The sequence below is a fragment of the Acinonyx jubatus genome, chromosome D4, assembly GCF_027475565.1.
Source record: "Acinonyx jubatus isolate Ajub_Pintada_27869175 chromosome D4, VMU_Ajub_asm_v1.0, whole genome shotgun sequence".
Lineage (NCBI taxonomy): Eukaryota > Metazoa > Chordata > Mammalia > Carnivora > Felidae > Acinonyx > Acinonyx jubatus.
In genome coordinates this window covers 23946383-23964019 of record NC_069391.1, presented here as the reverse complement: position 1 = coordinate 23964019, position 17637 = coordinate 23946383, and the positions used below count along the sequence as shown (strand labels likewise).

General features: G+C 46.9%; 1 protein-coding gene across 4 annotated transcripts in view; it reads right to left on the bottom strand.

Moving 5' to 3' along the window:
- Positions 1-17637, bottom strand: part of PTPN3 (protein tyrosine phosphatase non-receptor type 3) — a 148292-nt gene that overhangs the window by 57163 nt on the left and 73492 nt on the right. For 2 of the 4 annotated variants that reach the window (XM_027034793.2, XM_027034794.2), the window contains exons 4-8: positions 17556-17598; positions 14913-14991; positions 10282-10326; positions 6587-6639; positions 46-166 (exon numbers count right to left, since the gene is read on the bottom strand). In XM_027034793.2, the coding sequence (XP_026890594.1) occupies positions 46-166; positions 6587-6639; positions 10282-10326; positions 14913-14991; positions 17556-17598 (341 nt within the window). Of the gene's footprint in view, positions 1-45; positions 167-6586; positions 6640-10281; positions 10327-14912; positions 14992-17431; positions 17457-17555; positions 17599-17637 lie in introns of those variants that run through there. The other 2 variants (XM_053204819.1, XM_053204820.1) reach the window with 2 other exon arrangements.

Here is a 17637-nt window from a genome sequence, read left to right as displayed (position 1 = left end):
TGCGACCTGGGTTCCCAAAGTAGGCCACCCCACCCCTCTTCTCACCTGTGCTGTTCGTGGAGCGATTCCACCTTCGTTAAAAAGTCATCGTTCTGATCTGGTATAAACTGACTATCAGAAAGATAGCCTGGATGATGAATGGAAGAATCATAGTCTCCAAAATGCGCTATCGAGACAGAATGAGGAGGAAATCGCCTTTTCAATATGGTCTGCATTCACAAGCATCTATAGCATCACAAGAAAAGCATTGGAAGTATTCTTCCAAGAGGTTCTACCACTGCATGAACTTGAGCTTCTCCTTAGCTCCAGATTCTACATTTCTATCTGAACCCTATGTGGTACCACCACACATGCGTCAGCTGAATGTTCTCTCCCCGCGGCCAGACATTTGGACAGTCTAACCTAGGCCCTATTCTAAACCCATGCTCTGTGGTGAGCCCTGCAGTTTGCACCGTACCCCTGGATAAAGAGAAGTAAGAGAAGCCACTCAAAAATGCCATGCCCTGTATGCCACGTCCTGTGCAGAAGACGGACTCTCTAGTAGCCCAAGGTGATCACAACACTGGACCATCCTGCTCTAAAAAATGCGTGTGGGCAGAAGGCAGGTTATGCTGACTTGACCACGGTCTGCACCTTGACCAGGTCCCCGGAATTTGGAAAAGTGGTGGAAGAAATGGAACCAGGATGTGTTCGGAGGCACAGTGGGGGGTGGCATGAGGGCTGGGAGTGGGTGGGGCTGACGGGCCCTGGCAAGGTGAGGGCAGAATTCTGGGGCAGAAGGCACATTCTTGGGGGAGTCAGGGAAACACTGGAGACCTGCAATTGCAGAGGGTGTAGGAAGAGGGCCTTACAGAGGGGTTCCCAGATCCATCCCTGGTCTAAGCGGCGCCTCTCCCTCAAGATCCTTGACTGCCATTCTACAAACGTGACTCACTGACATCTACTGTGTAATAGATATTCCTGAGAGTTGTACATGGCTGCCCTGGGGATTCAAACCATTTGGGTGTCTGGACTGTTGAGGAGACTGGGAAAAAGACCCTGGGTGGGGCACCTAAGGATCTTGCCTGTGGGACACAGGGACACCTGCCTCCCTTCACGAAGATTCAGTTTTTCCATCTTTATAAAAACAGCAGAAAAACAAGTTCTAGTTCTGATGGGCAATTACTCTAGTATTTCATTTTCTCTTTTTTTTTATTGAAAAAAAATTTTGTGTTTATTTATTTTTGAAACAGAGACAGAGTGTGAGCAGGGGAGGGGTAGAGAGAAAGAGGGAAACCCAGAATCTGAAGCAGGCTCCAGGCTTTGAGTGGTTAGCACAGCACCCGACGCGGGGCCCAAACCCACAAACTGTTGAGATCATGACCTGAGCCGAAGTCCGGCGCTGAACCCCTTAACCGACTGAGCCACCCAGGCGTTCTAGTAGTATTTCATTTTGTTAATGGGACACTTTCATCTTTTTCTTAAAAATATTAACCTTGATCTTTCCAAAGGTTTCAATGAATTCTTCTCACAGTTGGCTTCAACGCTAGGCGGCTTCGGAGGGCTAGCGTTGCACAGCGCCCACTCAACACAGAGTTCTAAATCAAACAGCTCCTTCTGTGACACGAGGATGGGGACCAGGAGAAGCTGCTGTGATGCTTCATGGCCAATCTCAGAAGGAAAGGAGATGAGCTGGGGAGCTGCTTAGGGGAATTCATCACAAAGAGGAGAGGCTAGATGCAAGCACATATTTCTTTATGTCCGTTTGGCCCTGCTCACCCTCAACTGCCACCACACCCAAGAGCTGCTCTTTGAGATCCACACCATAATGAAGGGATCTCTTTCCTCCTTACAATCTTCTCTGAGGGCTGGGAGTGAGGCAGACTCATCCCTGGGGCCTAGCACCTATGCATGGCACCCAGTAGGTGCTCAGGGACGCAGTGCTCAGAACTAACTGAAACAAAGGCTACTACAAAGTTCAGTTTTGGAAGGGGAAGAGGGCCTAAAAAGCCAAGTGATCTATGCACACAGACTTGGTCAAGGGTAGACCATAGGCTGTTAAGGCCAGCCAAATGCAGCTAAGCTATGGACTGCAATGTCAAGGCTGGATTATGTAAGCACAAGTGTGGTGTATAGGTGAGTTGGTACATTGTGAAGTATAGAACCGTGTGTTCATAGGAAATAATTTAGATGCCCTGACACAGAGCCCCCAATGAGGACAGCATGAGAAAGTCTTAAAATTATCTTGTATAAATTCGTTTTAAAAGGGAAGAAACTAAAAAAAGAAAGAAAAAAAAAAAAGAGAGAAGAAACTATGATCCAGAGATAAGGGACTTCCCATATCACAGAAGCCACTTCCAGCAGTTAAGACCAGAACCCAGGTGATCCATGCCCCCCAGCTTATGCTCCTACCATTCCCACCAGCCTGCCTGCCAGGTCCAAGCTGCTGCTCGCCATTTGCTGAGGACAGGGGTTATGTCCCCAGAGGGCAGTCAAATGCTGCAAAGGGATTTTCCTAAGCCTCAAGGCAGAGTCCGATTAAATTTTACTCTATTGGTTTCATTTGCTCATGGTGAGCCTCTTGGACCTTGACTTGGTCATCTGTTTTAGCTGATAAATCCCAACCCCTGGGCCCTTCTGCAAACATGAACAGCAAGGTCATCTTTAGTCAAGTCACTGACAAATGTCTGAACTTAACAAAAGGCCTAGAGGGAATCTCCCTGTAGGGTGGTTTTCCCTTGGAATCTTAGTTGGCTACTCCGTGCAAAGTTTTGTGCTCACCACTAGAGGGAAACAAAGTTAAATAGTCATCTGCAAACACTTGGCCAAGCACAGAGAGGTTCCCCTGTTGATTTCAAAGCGCTCATGACAACCCAGCGACAGACCTTGCTTTTGTCCCTATGAAACAGTTAAGGGAAGGGCGACTCAAGGAAGGGACCTGCCCACACTGCTCAGCTGGTAACTTGGAGCCTAGACTTTGACCAGTCCATAACCTTCATCTACTTACTATACCACACACCCTAACCTCCAGAGCAATACACTTTCCTATTCGTGGGGAAGCAACACATGCACAAGCTAATTATAGCAGGAAGATAAGGAAATGAGTGTTTATGTGGGAAGTACATTGTCTTAAGTTCCATGCATTCTTCTGGCTAAAATTTTATATTGTGCAGGAAACAGAGAGTATATTCCAGACACTCAAATGTGCGGCATTTCCAGCTGTCAAACTATTCTGTTGGGAAAGTCCTTTATGTAATATAAACAAGCCCCTTACATGTTATTCATCCAACACCAGCTTAATCTTGGAGGCTCTTCTCAGGGGTCATCACTAAGAAGCTTTTCTGGACTCGCTTCCTTCTCCCCCATGCAAGAATGGAGTGCATCCTCTGTGCTCACCCTCACTGTCACCATCAGCCAGCCCACCTGTGCCTCCCCAGCAGGCAGGGGACTCCAGAGAGAGGCCATGCTCTGTCTGTGCACCCTAAGACTGGTACAGAACCTGCACATGACAGAGGTCAAGGGACATTATGGAATGAATACGTATTTCTAAGAACTTTATTCTTTGAGCCTCCTAAATACTTGAGGCCACCAGCAACCTATAAAATCTTTTCAGGTATTGGGGGCGCCTGGGTGGCTCGGTCAGTTAAGCGTCCGACTTTGGCTCAGGTCATGATCTCACAGTCTTCACAGTCCATCTTGAGTTCAAGCCCTGCATCGGGCTCTGTGCTGATAGCTGGGAGCCTGGAGCCTGCTTCAGATTCTGTGTCTCCTTCTCTTTCTGCCCCTCCCCCACTCATGCTGTGTGTGTGTGTATGTGTGTGTGTCTCTCTCTCTCTCAAAAATAAACATTAAAAGAAATATTTTCCAGTATTTACCTACATTACTTTTTATCTAGTAAGAAAATGTGATTTTGGTTTGCTTGTCACTAGTGGGGCTTATCTTCATATGACACACCCCTGCCAGGACAATTTAGTGAAATGTAGTAGATAAAAATTAGACATCCAGCAGTACCCTATCCAAGAATTAACCTTAGAGAAATGCATGCACAGAAGTATCAGGAAGAACATATATGTACTTCCTGAGAGTGAAGGAATAAAGAGCTTATACTTAAAACTGCTTGTCTGACAACGCATGATTTCATTAAGCATGAGAGTCATGGTAATATTTCCATGGAAACTAGTTTCTGCTTTCTCGATGCTAATAACTTCCTTTAGCCCAGTTCTATCACTTGTTTGCAGAGGGGAGAACCTGACTTAGAATAGGATTTTCGTATTTGGTTCTTAAATTTTGCTCTAAATAGAGTTTATTGTTTACAAAAGGCAGTTCTTCAGAAAGTTTTCTTCTGGGCAGACATGAAAACAGAGCGCAAGTGAGCACTTGCCACGCGGCGGGCGCTATCCTGAGAGCTTTCCGTATAATAACTCATTCCATCCTCACTACAACCCTAGGAAGTAAACACAGTTATCACCACTTCACAGATGAAGACACGAAGGCCTGGAGAGGCTCAGGGTCATGATGTATTAGTGGAAGAGCCCAAGCCCAGGCAACATGGCTCCAGGAACGTGCTCATTGACTCAGTTACGAGCAAGGGTCCGGCTGTAAAGTTTCTAGTTATACATTTCCTTACATGTATGATTTGACTCAAACAGTCAATTTTGAGTTATAATCACCACCATCACCTCTGTTTTACAGAAAAAAAACCCCGGGAATTCAGGGAGGTAATACCACATTAGTGGCAAGTGGAGAAGCCAGGATCTAAATTTAGTTTGACTATGTCCTTCCTAGTGTTCCTGCCCCTCAAAGCTCCAGCTGCGAACACCAAACTCACTCCGGGATGTAGCAAAGCTGGTCTCTTCAGCTGATCAGCCTGGCAGAGATGGAGTCCATGAGGTCTAGAGACCAGTAAGGACACAGGCTGACTGGTGGCCATGCCATTTCCCATCTGGATACAACACGGCCGGGTCTGTTCCAGCTGTGTTGTAGGGAGAGGGGAAATTTCAAATCTACCCAGGCCTGTCACTGTGCAGCCTCTTCTTGGTTTCCCATTGGAGAAGGAGATGCCGGCTATCTGGGGAGACTGAGACTGGATCTGACCTTACTAGTGAGTAGGGTCATTGTTAAAGGTCTGTCTTCCACTTCCTGGTATCCCGCAGGTGGGCAGATAAGCTGTGGGCTCAGCCACCTTGCTCTCCCCCTCTCCTATTTCTGTTCCTTGCAGCCAGGGGAGTGGACAGACTTAAGGCCACCTCAGGAGTCCCTGTCAGCCTTCTCTTGCTATTTTGCCTCTGAGACCAAAGTAGAGCGAGTAGTTCAGCCAGCACCTGCTCAGAGACCTGACCATCTTGCTCTCTTAACTCCCTACCGTACAGTCAGCTTAAGAGGGTTATAGGCCAAGATGCTGTGGGGCTTATAGAAAGGTAGAGGAGCCTTCTTACATACCATGCACCTCTGTCTGACCTCTACATTAGCGTACTGCTCTGGCACCACACGGCTAACTATGAAGTGATACCTCGCCTTCCATCTGGCTAGGCCCCCTTTTCACCATGCATACCCCGTGTCTACCACAGGGCCTGATGTGGAATATATGCGCAACAAAGTTTCACTGAATAAATGAATTCTTAAACAGGCCTTGACAGAAAATTCCATATGGACTTTCTATCCAATGTGGCAGCCACTAGCAACATGTGGTTACTGAACACTTGAAATTGAGATGTGCTTAAAGTATAAAATCTGGACTGGTTTTTGAAGACTCCATATTAAAAAAATGTAAAATATCTTGTTAATTTTTTTCATTGATTATATATTAAAATGATAGTATTTGGGATATGCTGGATTAATTAAAATATTAAAACTATACTCATCTGTTTCATTTTCCTTTTTTAATAATGGGTACTAGAAAAGTGAAAATTACATATGTGGCTCACATTATATTTCTATTGGACACTGCTGCTATAGGGCAATAAAAAACCCATTAGCTCTACTGAAACTCTAAAAATATGGGGCGCCTGGGTGGCTCAGTCGGTTGAGCATCCGACTTCGGCTCAGGTCATGATCTCGTAGTCTGTGAATTCAGGGCCTGCGTTGGGTTCTGTGCTTCGGATTCTGTGTCTCCCTCTCTCTCTGCCCCTCCCCTGCTCATGCTCTGTCTCTGTCAAGAATGAATAGACATTAAAAAAAAAAATTAAAAATAAGTTCCTTAGATCCCAAGCAAGTAGCAGGAGTGGTCTCCAGGAAATTTCTTAACCGTGGGATTTGGTTTCCATGTCTATAAGCGGTGACTGGTAGAAATATTTGCCCCACTGGGGTTTGTTATGAGACACAATATGTGAGGGTCTGGTTGATACAATGTGTGATAGGTGACTTCTGTTGTATGGGCTCATCTACTCTTTCCCCCTTCACCACTCTCCTTGACCAACATCCCTGTGTGGGTGGACAGTGTCAGTCAGGATGACAGTGGGACTCTCCAGACAACCAGAGAGAAGCTTGCCCAACAGGATTCCTGGGAAGAGGGTAAGAGACCTGGTCAAACAGGAAAGGGCAGTGACTTTCTTAAGACATCAGTCAGAACAGTCTTGTCCAGCTGTGAAATGCTCCCTCGGTGACTTACATTGCACTGCATAGGATGCTAGAACCACCGCTGAGTTAAGAGGGCAGGTTAACCTGTCAGGAGAAAAACACATTAGTGAGGTCACGAGGGCCAACAACAGCCTGAAACGTCCATCATGGGTAACACCTATCTTCTTTCTTGCATTAACCATTACAAAACATCTTGAATCACAACAAAGACAATTTTAGGATGCAACTCAAATAGTAAAGATAAATGTAACACTAAAGATTTAAAATTAAAGGAGAACTTTGTTGTGTTTAAAATAATACACAGTAATACAAATACCATGAAGCTAAAGGCCTAATGGTGGCCAAGGTTCTGGCTGATCAAGAAAGATCAGGCTCATATTACGAAGAGGAAAAGTGAGAAAATCATACTCTTAGATCATTGGGCAGCCTTCATATCTTTCTAGTAAAGACGTGAGACTTTCTGTAGGGCTTTCTAACTAAATCTGACTTCTGTTGACTCCATGATTCTTGATTACCCGCTCTCTAGAAAGGTGACATCCTCTTACGTGGGAAAAATAGAAAAGGATCTTAAAATTTTAAAACTCCTGTGAGTTCTAAATTACTTAACAGTTAGTTAAGATTCCTAAATCTATTTACCCTCCTGAAGCTTCCGATCTATACGGAATGTTCTGTCCACCTCCCAGTTTGCCTGCCACTCGCTAGAAACCCATGGACTGGCTGCTAGACTTGGTCTCCCTTCCTCTCAGGCTCACTACCCTCCAAACACCCCATTTCTGTCAATAACATCATCTCTGGCTTAGTCATCCTTTGAATCCTCTGGTTGCTCCCTTTTCTCCGTTCAACCATGAACTATACCATCTGCCTAGGAGCTCGGCCAGCAGACCTGGGCCAGGGATCTCTGCCAGGTGGAGAAATGCACTGAGGAGGGGCTGAGTAGAAGCAGCAGAAATGAAGGCTTACAGGGTGGGGAGGTACAGATTTTAAGAGCATTCTTCCCGCAGCCCCAGGGGAAGTGGAGAAAAAGTACTGTTTCCATGGCAGCTCATGAGATTCCCAAGATGTGAGTCACCCCCGTCTCTCTGACTAATCAGGTTGACAGCCCAGGGTTCCCCTTCCCATCTGCTGTGCTATGTGCTAGTCCTGAAGCTGCACAAGAAGGTAGCCTTCCCAACTGGAGGGGTCCCCAACTTTCCTCAAGTTACCACGTGTTCCCTGCTAGAACTTCTAAGTAATCTCTCCAAGTATGGAGATACGCCCAGGCATATTCACCATCTGTTTGTTCATCTGGAGACCCAGATAGCCCGTGGGGAGCACAAACACCAGTCACTCGCTCTCCTACCAAGATGGGCTTCAATGAAACCTAAGTCAGTGTCCCTGCTAGCGGCAGAGCAGGGTGAATGGGACGTGGGGTACAACTGAAGAGACGGGCTAAGGAGGTTCAATTTAGATGGAAGGAACAATCCTATGAATAAGTCAGAAAAGAACATTTCCAAAGAACAGTATAAATACAAACTAAAGAATACCAAAAGCCTTCAAGGTCACTCAAGGTGGCCACTAACATGCGACGTGCCCTTAGACAGACTCCTTTCTTTCCCTCCAGGTTTTAGGGTCTCTATCTGATGGACAAGGTCATTTATCTCAGCTGGAAAGAGAGAATGTCTTGGGAACTGCCAACCACACAGTTCAAACAAATCAGGGCACCCAGGAGTCAGGGCTAATTAGATCCATCAAGTCCGTCACAAGATCCATGGCTACAAATGGCCACGCCCACCCTGACACACCCAGGAAGTGTTTGGTAGCAGGAGGCCCTCTCCTCAGAGAGGTGGTAGAGGCCACCAAGAGGCCTGACAAGGAATGCCAGGGATTGAAGACAATGTGGCCCCCAACAGGTTTCACACAAAACTAACGAGGGGTATTGTGTTTGGAGAAGAAAAAATGAAGACTGCCAATTTTACTATGTGGAGGGCTCATCTGAGAGCTCCTGAGGGGGCAGGGCCTTGCCTTATTTGACCAGCACAGTAGAGAGCCCATCACACAACAGGTGGTTGGTGAAATAGTTGTGGAGAAAAGAAATGAGTGCACAGAAGAGAGAGACAAGTTGTTACTGCTGTAGAGGGCGGCCAGGACCCAAGAGAGGAGTGGGTGATTTCAACCTGGAGTCATCCTGACATGGAAGAAGGCTGTCCCATGAAAGGGGAAGCTCATTTCTGGGGGTGCTTAAGCAGAGGCCCCAAGGACTGCAGTTGTGCTAGGGAAGGGATTCTTCCCTCCTCTGAGTGGGAGAATGAGCTAAATTACAAAAAATTTTCTAATTGTAGGAGCTCTGGAGAGTCATCAGGTTCTGGCAATCCAGAATTCAACATGTATCTTGTTTCTAAATGTTCCTCCCCCAACCCCACCCCCCAGATCTTCAGGGCCATGCCTGAAAATCTCCCTTCCATCTAGATGAAGCCCCCCAGCCTCTTCCAGCCTTCTCTTACGTGTCCCGGCACTATCTTTGTCGATGCTGCTCTGGCCACAGACCTCCTGCTTAAAAACCTCCAACAGCTCTTTGCCTGCTGGACACAAGATGCCTGTCTAGGTTTGACAAGAAGGACCTCCTTTCTCTACTCTCCTGTAAGTCCCCAACATGTGGCTTTCTTTTTTTTTTTTTTTTTTTTCATTTTTTTGATGTTTTATTTATTTTTGAGAGAGACAGAGAATGAGAATGAGAATGGGCGGGGGAGGAGCGGAGAGAGAAGGAGACAGAATCCAAAGCAGGCTGCAGGCTCTGAGCTGTCTGCACAGAGCCTGACACAGGGCTCAAACCCAAGAACTGTAAGATCATGACCTGAGCTGAGGTCGGATGCCCAAGAAACTGAGCCACCCAGGCGCCCCGCCCCCTCCTCTCCCCAAATGTGGTTTTCAGCTGGGACAATGGGCTTGTGGCAGGGCAAAGACTCCCAGCCCGTACTGCTCCCCGTTAAACCTCATGGCTACTGTGGTCTCCAGAGCCCATACTGGTCCTAATCGCCTCCTGGGCTCCTGCCTCACTGCCCCTAACCACACAGTGGGCTCCCTCCAGGGGCTTCTGATGACCTCAGTTGAACTGGCAGGGGGAAAGACAGAATGAGGAGGATGGGAATAAGCTGTGACTCTTTCCACCAGTTCATCGGCTACAGTTTCTCCCTTAAGTCAAGGAAAAGTCAGCATTCGGAGAAGGCAGCTAGGGACCACTGGCTTGGCCTTTCTTTCCCCTTCTTGGACCATTTCACACACTTCTGGCCACGGAGATGGTCCTGACACACAAGACGTGCTGAATCATAGCCAGATGCTCACGCCTTCGAGCACAAAGTCTCCCAGTGAGAAAATGAGTCATGATAGGTACTAAGGAGCTTGCAAGTAGACCTAAATGAGGCCTGATCTGCCTTCCTCAATGAAGCCCATCTCACATTCTGGGTCTCTCCCTCCCTTTAAAATTTCTCAGGTCTTTACCAGAAAGATAACTGTACCTTTTCTAATAAAATCGACACATGAAATGATGTTTATCCATCCTCCACTTCTCCAAATCGAGACCGGGTTAAAACCAGACGTCCAGGCCATAAAGTCATGCCGGATGCTGCTGTCAACATCCATCCTTTGTCTACATTTAATACTGTTACCAGAAATGCACGCTCATTAGACTGAAACCAGGAATTTTAGTGTCTGGCAACTGACAGGAAAAGAAGAATGTGAAATTCTCATTACCTTCCTTCACAAATATCCATCTTCAGTTGTAAGAAATACAAATGCCTACGAAACAATTTTTTTATTATTAATTCAGAACACTCAAACTGAAGCAAGCGCACACACAAAAAAGGCGACAAGTCAAGGACAAGATCTGTACATTCGGAAAACAAAATACATAAAAACGCATTTAAAAAAAAAAAATTTTTTTTTTTAAGCAGGTTTCATGCCCGGTACAGGGCTTGTACTCATGACTCTGAGATCAAGATCGGAGTTGAGATCAAGTGTCAGATGCTTAACTGAGCCACCCAGGTGCCCCAAAACACGGTTCTGTCTGAAGTATCGGGGGCTAGGTTGTCCACCGCAAAGCTGCCCCTTCAGGAACAACGGCTCCTCTGGCTGTCTGACTTCCAGCCAGCCTCATGCCAGCACATGCTGTCCCAGGGATGGCTGAGCAGGGATGGAAAGGCTGGAGGCAGTCATCAGCCAGGACTGTTGCCAGCAGACACCCCCACCCCCGTAAACTCGGGGCATCCGAGAGCACCAGGACCCACGAGCATTCTGCACAGGCAGCCCCCATGCACTGGGGAACCGCGTTTCACAACACACCCACGTTCCCTCTGCATGAAGCGGCAGAGAGGAGGTGGGTCTGTGAGGACACCTCCTTGGCTGGGGTGCAAACACCCAGCTGAGTTTTTTCCTGTGTCCCGGGAACCGTGGGTGCTCGAGCAAAAGCATAAGCATCAATCAGCTACCCGCTGCCAGGACCTCCGAGCTGAATTCGGCACTGGTCTGTGAGCCACCAGGAACGGCACTTCAGAACCCAACACGTGACTTGTGGGCAGAGCTCGGTTACCCAGGACAGGCCCCTCACCCTGCAAGTCTGCCCACCATCCAGGGAGTGGGGAGCAGACACCAGTGAGAGCGCTGCTCGGGCCACGAAGGGATACGGAAAACTTTATATTTAGGGATGCGGCATACATGTGACACTCGGCTGCTAGCTCCCACTCTTTTTTAAAGCCCGGGTTCAAATGGGATAGACATTCCAGTGTCTGGCTAAGAGGACAAAAGGGAAACTTCTTGAAATATAATACAGATACAGCAGAAGTGTCCCGGGGCAGGGGAGTGATGATTTGGGCAATTTAAAACACATCGGGTCTCATGATGCCTTCAAATTTATATGTTCAAAAGGTCAAGGCGCTGGTGTTCTGGGACATGAATATGTCATGTGGCATTACACCCCCCTCTCTGCACAGTTCTGGGCCGGATGCAGGGAACTTCATAATGGCTTGCCTTATTTCAGCCTCGTACAGCTCAGAAGGAGGCACTGCCACCTCCTATTTTTGAGGAAACAGACATTCAGATAGGTTATGTGGGGTCAGTTAGATCTGATTTTAATCTGGACCGTCATACTATGAAAAACCTGAGTATGCTACAAATTTCTTATGCATCTAGTGACTACAGGCTTAGGGTCAGTTTCCTAGCTCTGATATATATTATTATGTTGCCTATAGTTATCAACTACCCTTCCTGTGTTGAAGACCAGCACTGAGAAACGGGGTAGCATACGTGTGCTGATTCATGCTTATTTTGTATTGGAGACCATCTTTTTCACCTACGAGAACATCATCAGTCCTTTCTAGTTTGTTCCTATGTTTATCTAAGCTGACATTCAACCAGAATTAAGTGTTCTCTCCTACAGTGCTACTGAGAGAAAGCAGAGAAGGGAGAGAATGCTGGATAATCCTGTGGTAAATCTGGCCCTCCAGGGGCAAGCCCAGCTGATCGGTGATTCTTCCTAGGGAGGGAAATGAACATGAACCTGGAGATCACCATTCATCAAGTGCTACGTTATCACATAGTCGGCAAAGTGTCTGAGTCAATTTCATGACATTGTACAAAGAGGCTGTAATAGTGGAAGGAGGACCAAAGTTTGGGGGGTCTCCTGGGAATCCTGAAGGAGCCTCATTTCAAAGCTACCAGTAAATGAAATTCTGTGTAGGGTGACCTAAATTTATCAGGAACAGCAGCTGTGGAGGCTCACGATCAAGGAGATGTTTAACAAGTAGAATAAAAGAAAACCACACAGTTGGCACGCCTGACTTCAGAAATGTAAAGGTCACTCCTAGAGTGACCATGACCTCAACTTCACAAAAAGGGCAACAGATGCCTCCCAGCCCAGAATTTTAGGAAAAAAACCCCCCAGAAAACAACAAATACCACTTTCTCCGATGCTTGAAGGCTATATGTCTTTAAGAAGGATTTATTTTTGGATAGGCTACAGAGCTGAGGCTTAGTAGAATACTGTGTGTCAGGAATATAGGCGAAACTCTAAGTTAAAAAAAAGACATGTGAATTAATGGTGGACGTCTGGCTCAGCATAAGGAAAAGATCTGGCAGTCCTGGCTGCCCACCAGCTCTATAGGCGCCATGTGGGTGGCTGCTACCGTGGCTCCTGTTACATTGAAATCTGGTGCCCCAAATCCCAGGAGGTGACAGCTACACTCCATTCCACACTGGGGATACCACTCATCTTCAGATGGGAGGTGGGGTGCATACAGTCAGGTGTCGGTCCTAAAGCAGTGAACTGTATGAGGGACACAAACAAATCAAATTGTATCCTGGGCTCAGGTAAGAATGAAAATTAGTCTATTACTCATTTTGTGCCAAAATCTGCCTCTCTGGATGCTCTGCCCGCTGGCCATTATGCTACCACCAAGCATGTCTAATTCCCCTCATCCCTTACAGATCTCAAGGCAACCTGTCTCTCCCCAAGTCCTCCTTCCATCCCGTCAAATGTCAGGTTCAGCAGGAAGATTCTGTTGGCACCCAGAGGGAGTGGCCTCTCTCCTGTGGGGTATGGAAGTAGACGCCCAATCCCCAAGAGGGGCACTGGAGAAAGAGACTCTTGGGTTAGGCCAGCCCTAGTCATCCCTTCACTCAAGGTCTTTGGAGAACGCTACCATGCCCGCGGCCACCACACCCCCGTAGCTCTAGCATCACATGGGGGCAGGTAGGACAATGAGTGACAATTACTAGGTTAGGTAGTGCAGTTCTCACTTGGGTTTAGAGGCTATCAGTTGGTCATAAATTTAACAGGTCACAATGGGCATTTTAAAAAGAAGGAAATAGAGAATAGAAAACTATCTGCACTTGGTATTGTTTTATTAAACACTTGCTTCGGTAATATATATCTGTACTGCATTGCGAAGCAAAATACATTTTTGCTGTGTGGTTGTGATTTAAAAACCAACTGGTTAAAAAACCACACACATGTATGCATATACATATATAATCCATCGTAACATTTTTAAAGCATCCTTTGAACAGAACTTGATATTTAGTAACGGTCGGCGAGGGGGGGGGGGACCTTGGTAGGGTCATTTCAAACTCATTTTCCTGTAGATTATGTCACCCCTCTGTGTCCGCCAGCTCATGAACCGATCTGCTACACCCCCCTTAGTCCACCAGCATTAGGAGCCATTATGGGGAAAACTCAGAGCACCATGTGAACTTCCCATGGTTATCCAATGACCAGTGCTGGGCATCTCTTACTCTGGCGTAAAATTTAATTTAACAGTAAACATAGTCAAATCTCCAATGGCTGCTACCTAGAGGGAAGAGGTGCACAAAGAAAGCAAAACAGAATAACAGACTAATATTTACCCTTTAAACACATTAAAAGTTAAAATGTCATCATGTGGTTACCTTCAAAAGCAAAACAAAACAAAACAAAACATAGTACTCAATGCCTGAGTTGATGTCACCTTGTTGGTGTTGGTCTCATGGGAACAATGAACACAGAATAGGAGTCAATATTCCTAATATCCACTTTTATTTTATTTTTTCTGGTAGAGGAAACACTCTGGAAATTTCCCTCCCTATGAAAAATAAACAGATCGATAATAAAAGGGCTCAACGTTGCCATGGGGGAGGGGAAGTAGAGGCAGGGTCACTGTTCAAACAGCAACAACCTTCCTGTGTCCACCCCCTCCATTCCAAACACTGTTCCCCACCCAGAAACCCCACGTGCCAGTACAAAACAAGAGCCAGGCCCTACGCCAAGCCCTGAGGGGTAAACAATCCTATCTGGGCTCTCTTTCCCTTATCTGGTTCACATTTTGCCTGTGCACCCTGATTCACTCAGGAGAGAAGCTGGTCCAGCTTGCATAGCTTTCTGTCTCTTACCAACTAGGGATGTGGCAGAGAATGCTTAGTTTAGACACCTCTTTATCCTAAAGGGCCTCGGTTCTAGTCTAGCAGAGACCCGGGGCTATTTGATCTGGGGATGACCGTTTCACACAATGGTCTTCCAAACCCTGCCTGTGTTAGAGAACGGATGACTTTGCTTGCTTTGGGCACTTCACTCTCAACAGGCAGGAGAGGCTGGGGCAGCGGGGGAGGCGGGAGGAGGTGGAAGGGAGTGTATTGGGAATTGCACCAAGTAAGGACGTAAGTAGGTCCAAGACAGAGAACTAATCAGCTGATGAAAAGTTCAGTATGTACCCCTCCGATTTTTACCTGGATGGGAACCACTGGTGTGGTTCTACCCAAATGAAGTGTATGGCCACAGTGATAAAATAACGCGTACATTCTTAGTGGTTACTCATTTTTATACACTAAAAAGGAAACTTAAAAAAAAAAGTGATTACCTGGTTTGTTCTTGCTGCAGTGTGTTGGGATCAGGTATAAAAAATCTTACTCGAAAATGCAGAGTACAGGGGAAACCTCCTACAACATTTTTCAAAAACAAATTTAAGTTTTCCCTTTAAAAAAGTCAATGCAGGTAAGCTGCTACTCTCCCATTAAGTGATGCATTTTTTTTTTCACTAGACCACTGCTTTTTTCCATCGATACAAGGACTAATTTCGAACAAGGAGTGCACAGGTTAAGTGACTATTTAGAAATCTCCAAGTCTGCAAAAAGTAGAATAATCTGCAATATGAGCACAGAATGAGGTATTACCACCTAATACAGGTTTAACTTAGAGCTGTGTTCAAACAATGCACTCCATTATCTAGATCAGGAATTTTAAAAATTCCTGACATCAACAGATTATACAAGATTCACAAAGAAATAACCTCACATATATAGCGACTTTATACTTTTCCCAAACATTTTCAGGTATATTCTTGAATTGAAACACCGCCTTAACTCTGAGTAGGCTCGGCTGGTGTTGATGGCACTGTTTTTGCAGACGGGCCAACAGGCACAGAGACTTGCCTTGGGTCACACAGCTGATGACAGTACCAGAACGGTAGCACTGAGGTTTTTGATTCTGCTATGCCACCTCTCAGTCACGTTTATATTGGACAACAGTTCATGCTTTTTAACGCAAAGTAAATTCCCAAAGTGACGAACATACTAGCAAACATTATTATGCAATTAATTACCATACTCAAATACGGCTTTATGCAACAATACCAAGAATCGATTTGCTTGCAGAGATAAAATTAGCCCATTTCTTTTGCTAGATATGGCAACGGGAGAAGAGGAGATTGTGTTGCTAAGCTCCATGCTCTCCTTCAGGTCGGCTGCACCCCTCTCCGTTACTCAGTAAATGTTCGCTGGCCCTATCTATGTGCTCGGCACTTTCCTGCTTCAGAAACTCAAGCCTTCTCTACCCTGCTCCTCTTACAGACTTGTCGACCTCAGTTCATCCGGGGTTCTACCTCCCGTCTCTTTAGTGCTTTCTGTCAGTCTCTCTCCTGTGTCAAAGACTCAAGCAGTGTGTGTGCACCTACGAATGTACCTTTGCATGTGTGCCCAGGGACCAGCGGGTGACGCTGTAACTTGGTACAGGCTGACCACCTGCACATCAGGGGGACAGCTAAGTGTTCCCATGCCTTGGGACATCCTCTCAGCTCCTTCCCACCAGACCTTGTCAATGTGTGTCTCAGGATGCCTTTGTGCACCCAGAGTGTCCTATCACGTGCTCAGAACTGTCCTAGAACCCTCACTCTCCTGGTGTCCATATCCCCATGCTTGGCTGTGAGCTCCTTGAGGGCAGGTCCAAATCTGATTTGGACCGGATTCTCAGAGCTTAGCCCAGTGCCTTGCCAAAATCTGAGCTCAGGATACACTTCCCGAATGAATGAGTTAGTGAGGGAATGAACGACGAGGGAATGTATTCATGCCTGTGTGGACTCACTGCTCTGAGACTTCAAATGGGGGCAGGCATGTATCTGCACAACGGCTCTGTGGCTCCCTGTGGGCAGTTCTGAATGCTGAGGGAGGTCAGGACTTGGAGGCCCACGCTCCAGGGGACAGCAGCAGTGGGATCCTGGCCACGGTTCCTTGTCTCTACTCCTTCCCGTGTGGGTGCTTGGGCGAGTGGGGGGAGGTGGCATACGTGTGTGCACACTTATGTGTAAAAATCCACCTGCCGTTCACCCCTCAGCCATTCACTGGCCACCTCCTGGGGAGGGGGTGCATTGTGAGGAATGCAGAGAAGGTATGGCAGGGACCCTGACCTGAAGGAGCTGGCAGTTTCCAAGGAAGATTAAGGCAGGCGACTGGGAGATGAAGGACAGTGCTCCGAGGAGCAAAGCAGATAATGACACATGAAGGGAGGGTGGGGGGGGGAGGCGTCATGGCTTCTAGTAGAAGTAGGGATAGAGTCTGAGTGGCTTTGAAGAACAGCAAGATTTGGATATAGAGAAGAGGGAAAAGCAATCCCAACAGAGGGAACAGACTGAGGGAAGGTACAGAGGAATGTGTGCAGCCTGGGAGGTCAGCCAGGTTTGTCTGGGGCATAAAGTGCATAAAGGGGAACAGAGAGTGCGATGCTAGAAACCAGGCTGAGGACGGATCCGGGCAGAGGGTGGGGTGGGGCATGGTGTGAAACCCCGTCTAAATGGGAGTTAATGTACAACACTGGGCTTAGGAGCAGTACGTTATATGTTATATTGACTACCTGTCTCAGACTCCAGTAGGAGGGGTGTGTATGTGTGTGTGTGTGCGTGCATGTGCTTGCATGCACACGTGCCTTTCCCACCCTGGCTCTCACACTGGGCTAAGAAAAGCCATCTCCCTTCCCTTGTAAGAAGAAAGTAGGTTCCTGGGCTCTTGGCTGCCTTCTTTCACCTTTCCTGCTCACTGCTGGTGAGGACTGATCTGAAAGCATCTCTGCTCACTCAGAAGTCAAACAGGGAGAAGACAGTTTACTCACATCACCTGGACCACCTGGAAGCCGGGTCCCAGATGTTAACAGGCACACGGATAATTGGAAGAGAGAAACGGGCCGTGATACACGAATACCCAGTGTTCAACTGAAATGAGAAGGTCAGCCTCACCTTTTAACTGCTTCCTGATGGGCTTGCTTGATTCCAGCCATCTCTGTTGGGTAAGAAAACATAAGATATAAAACCAAACCAT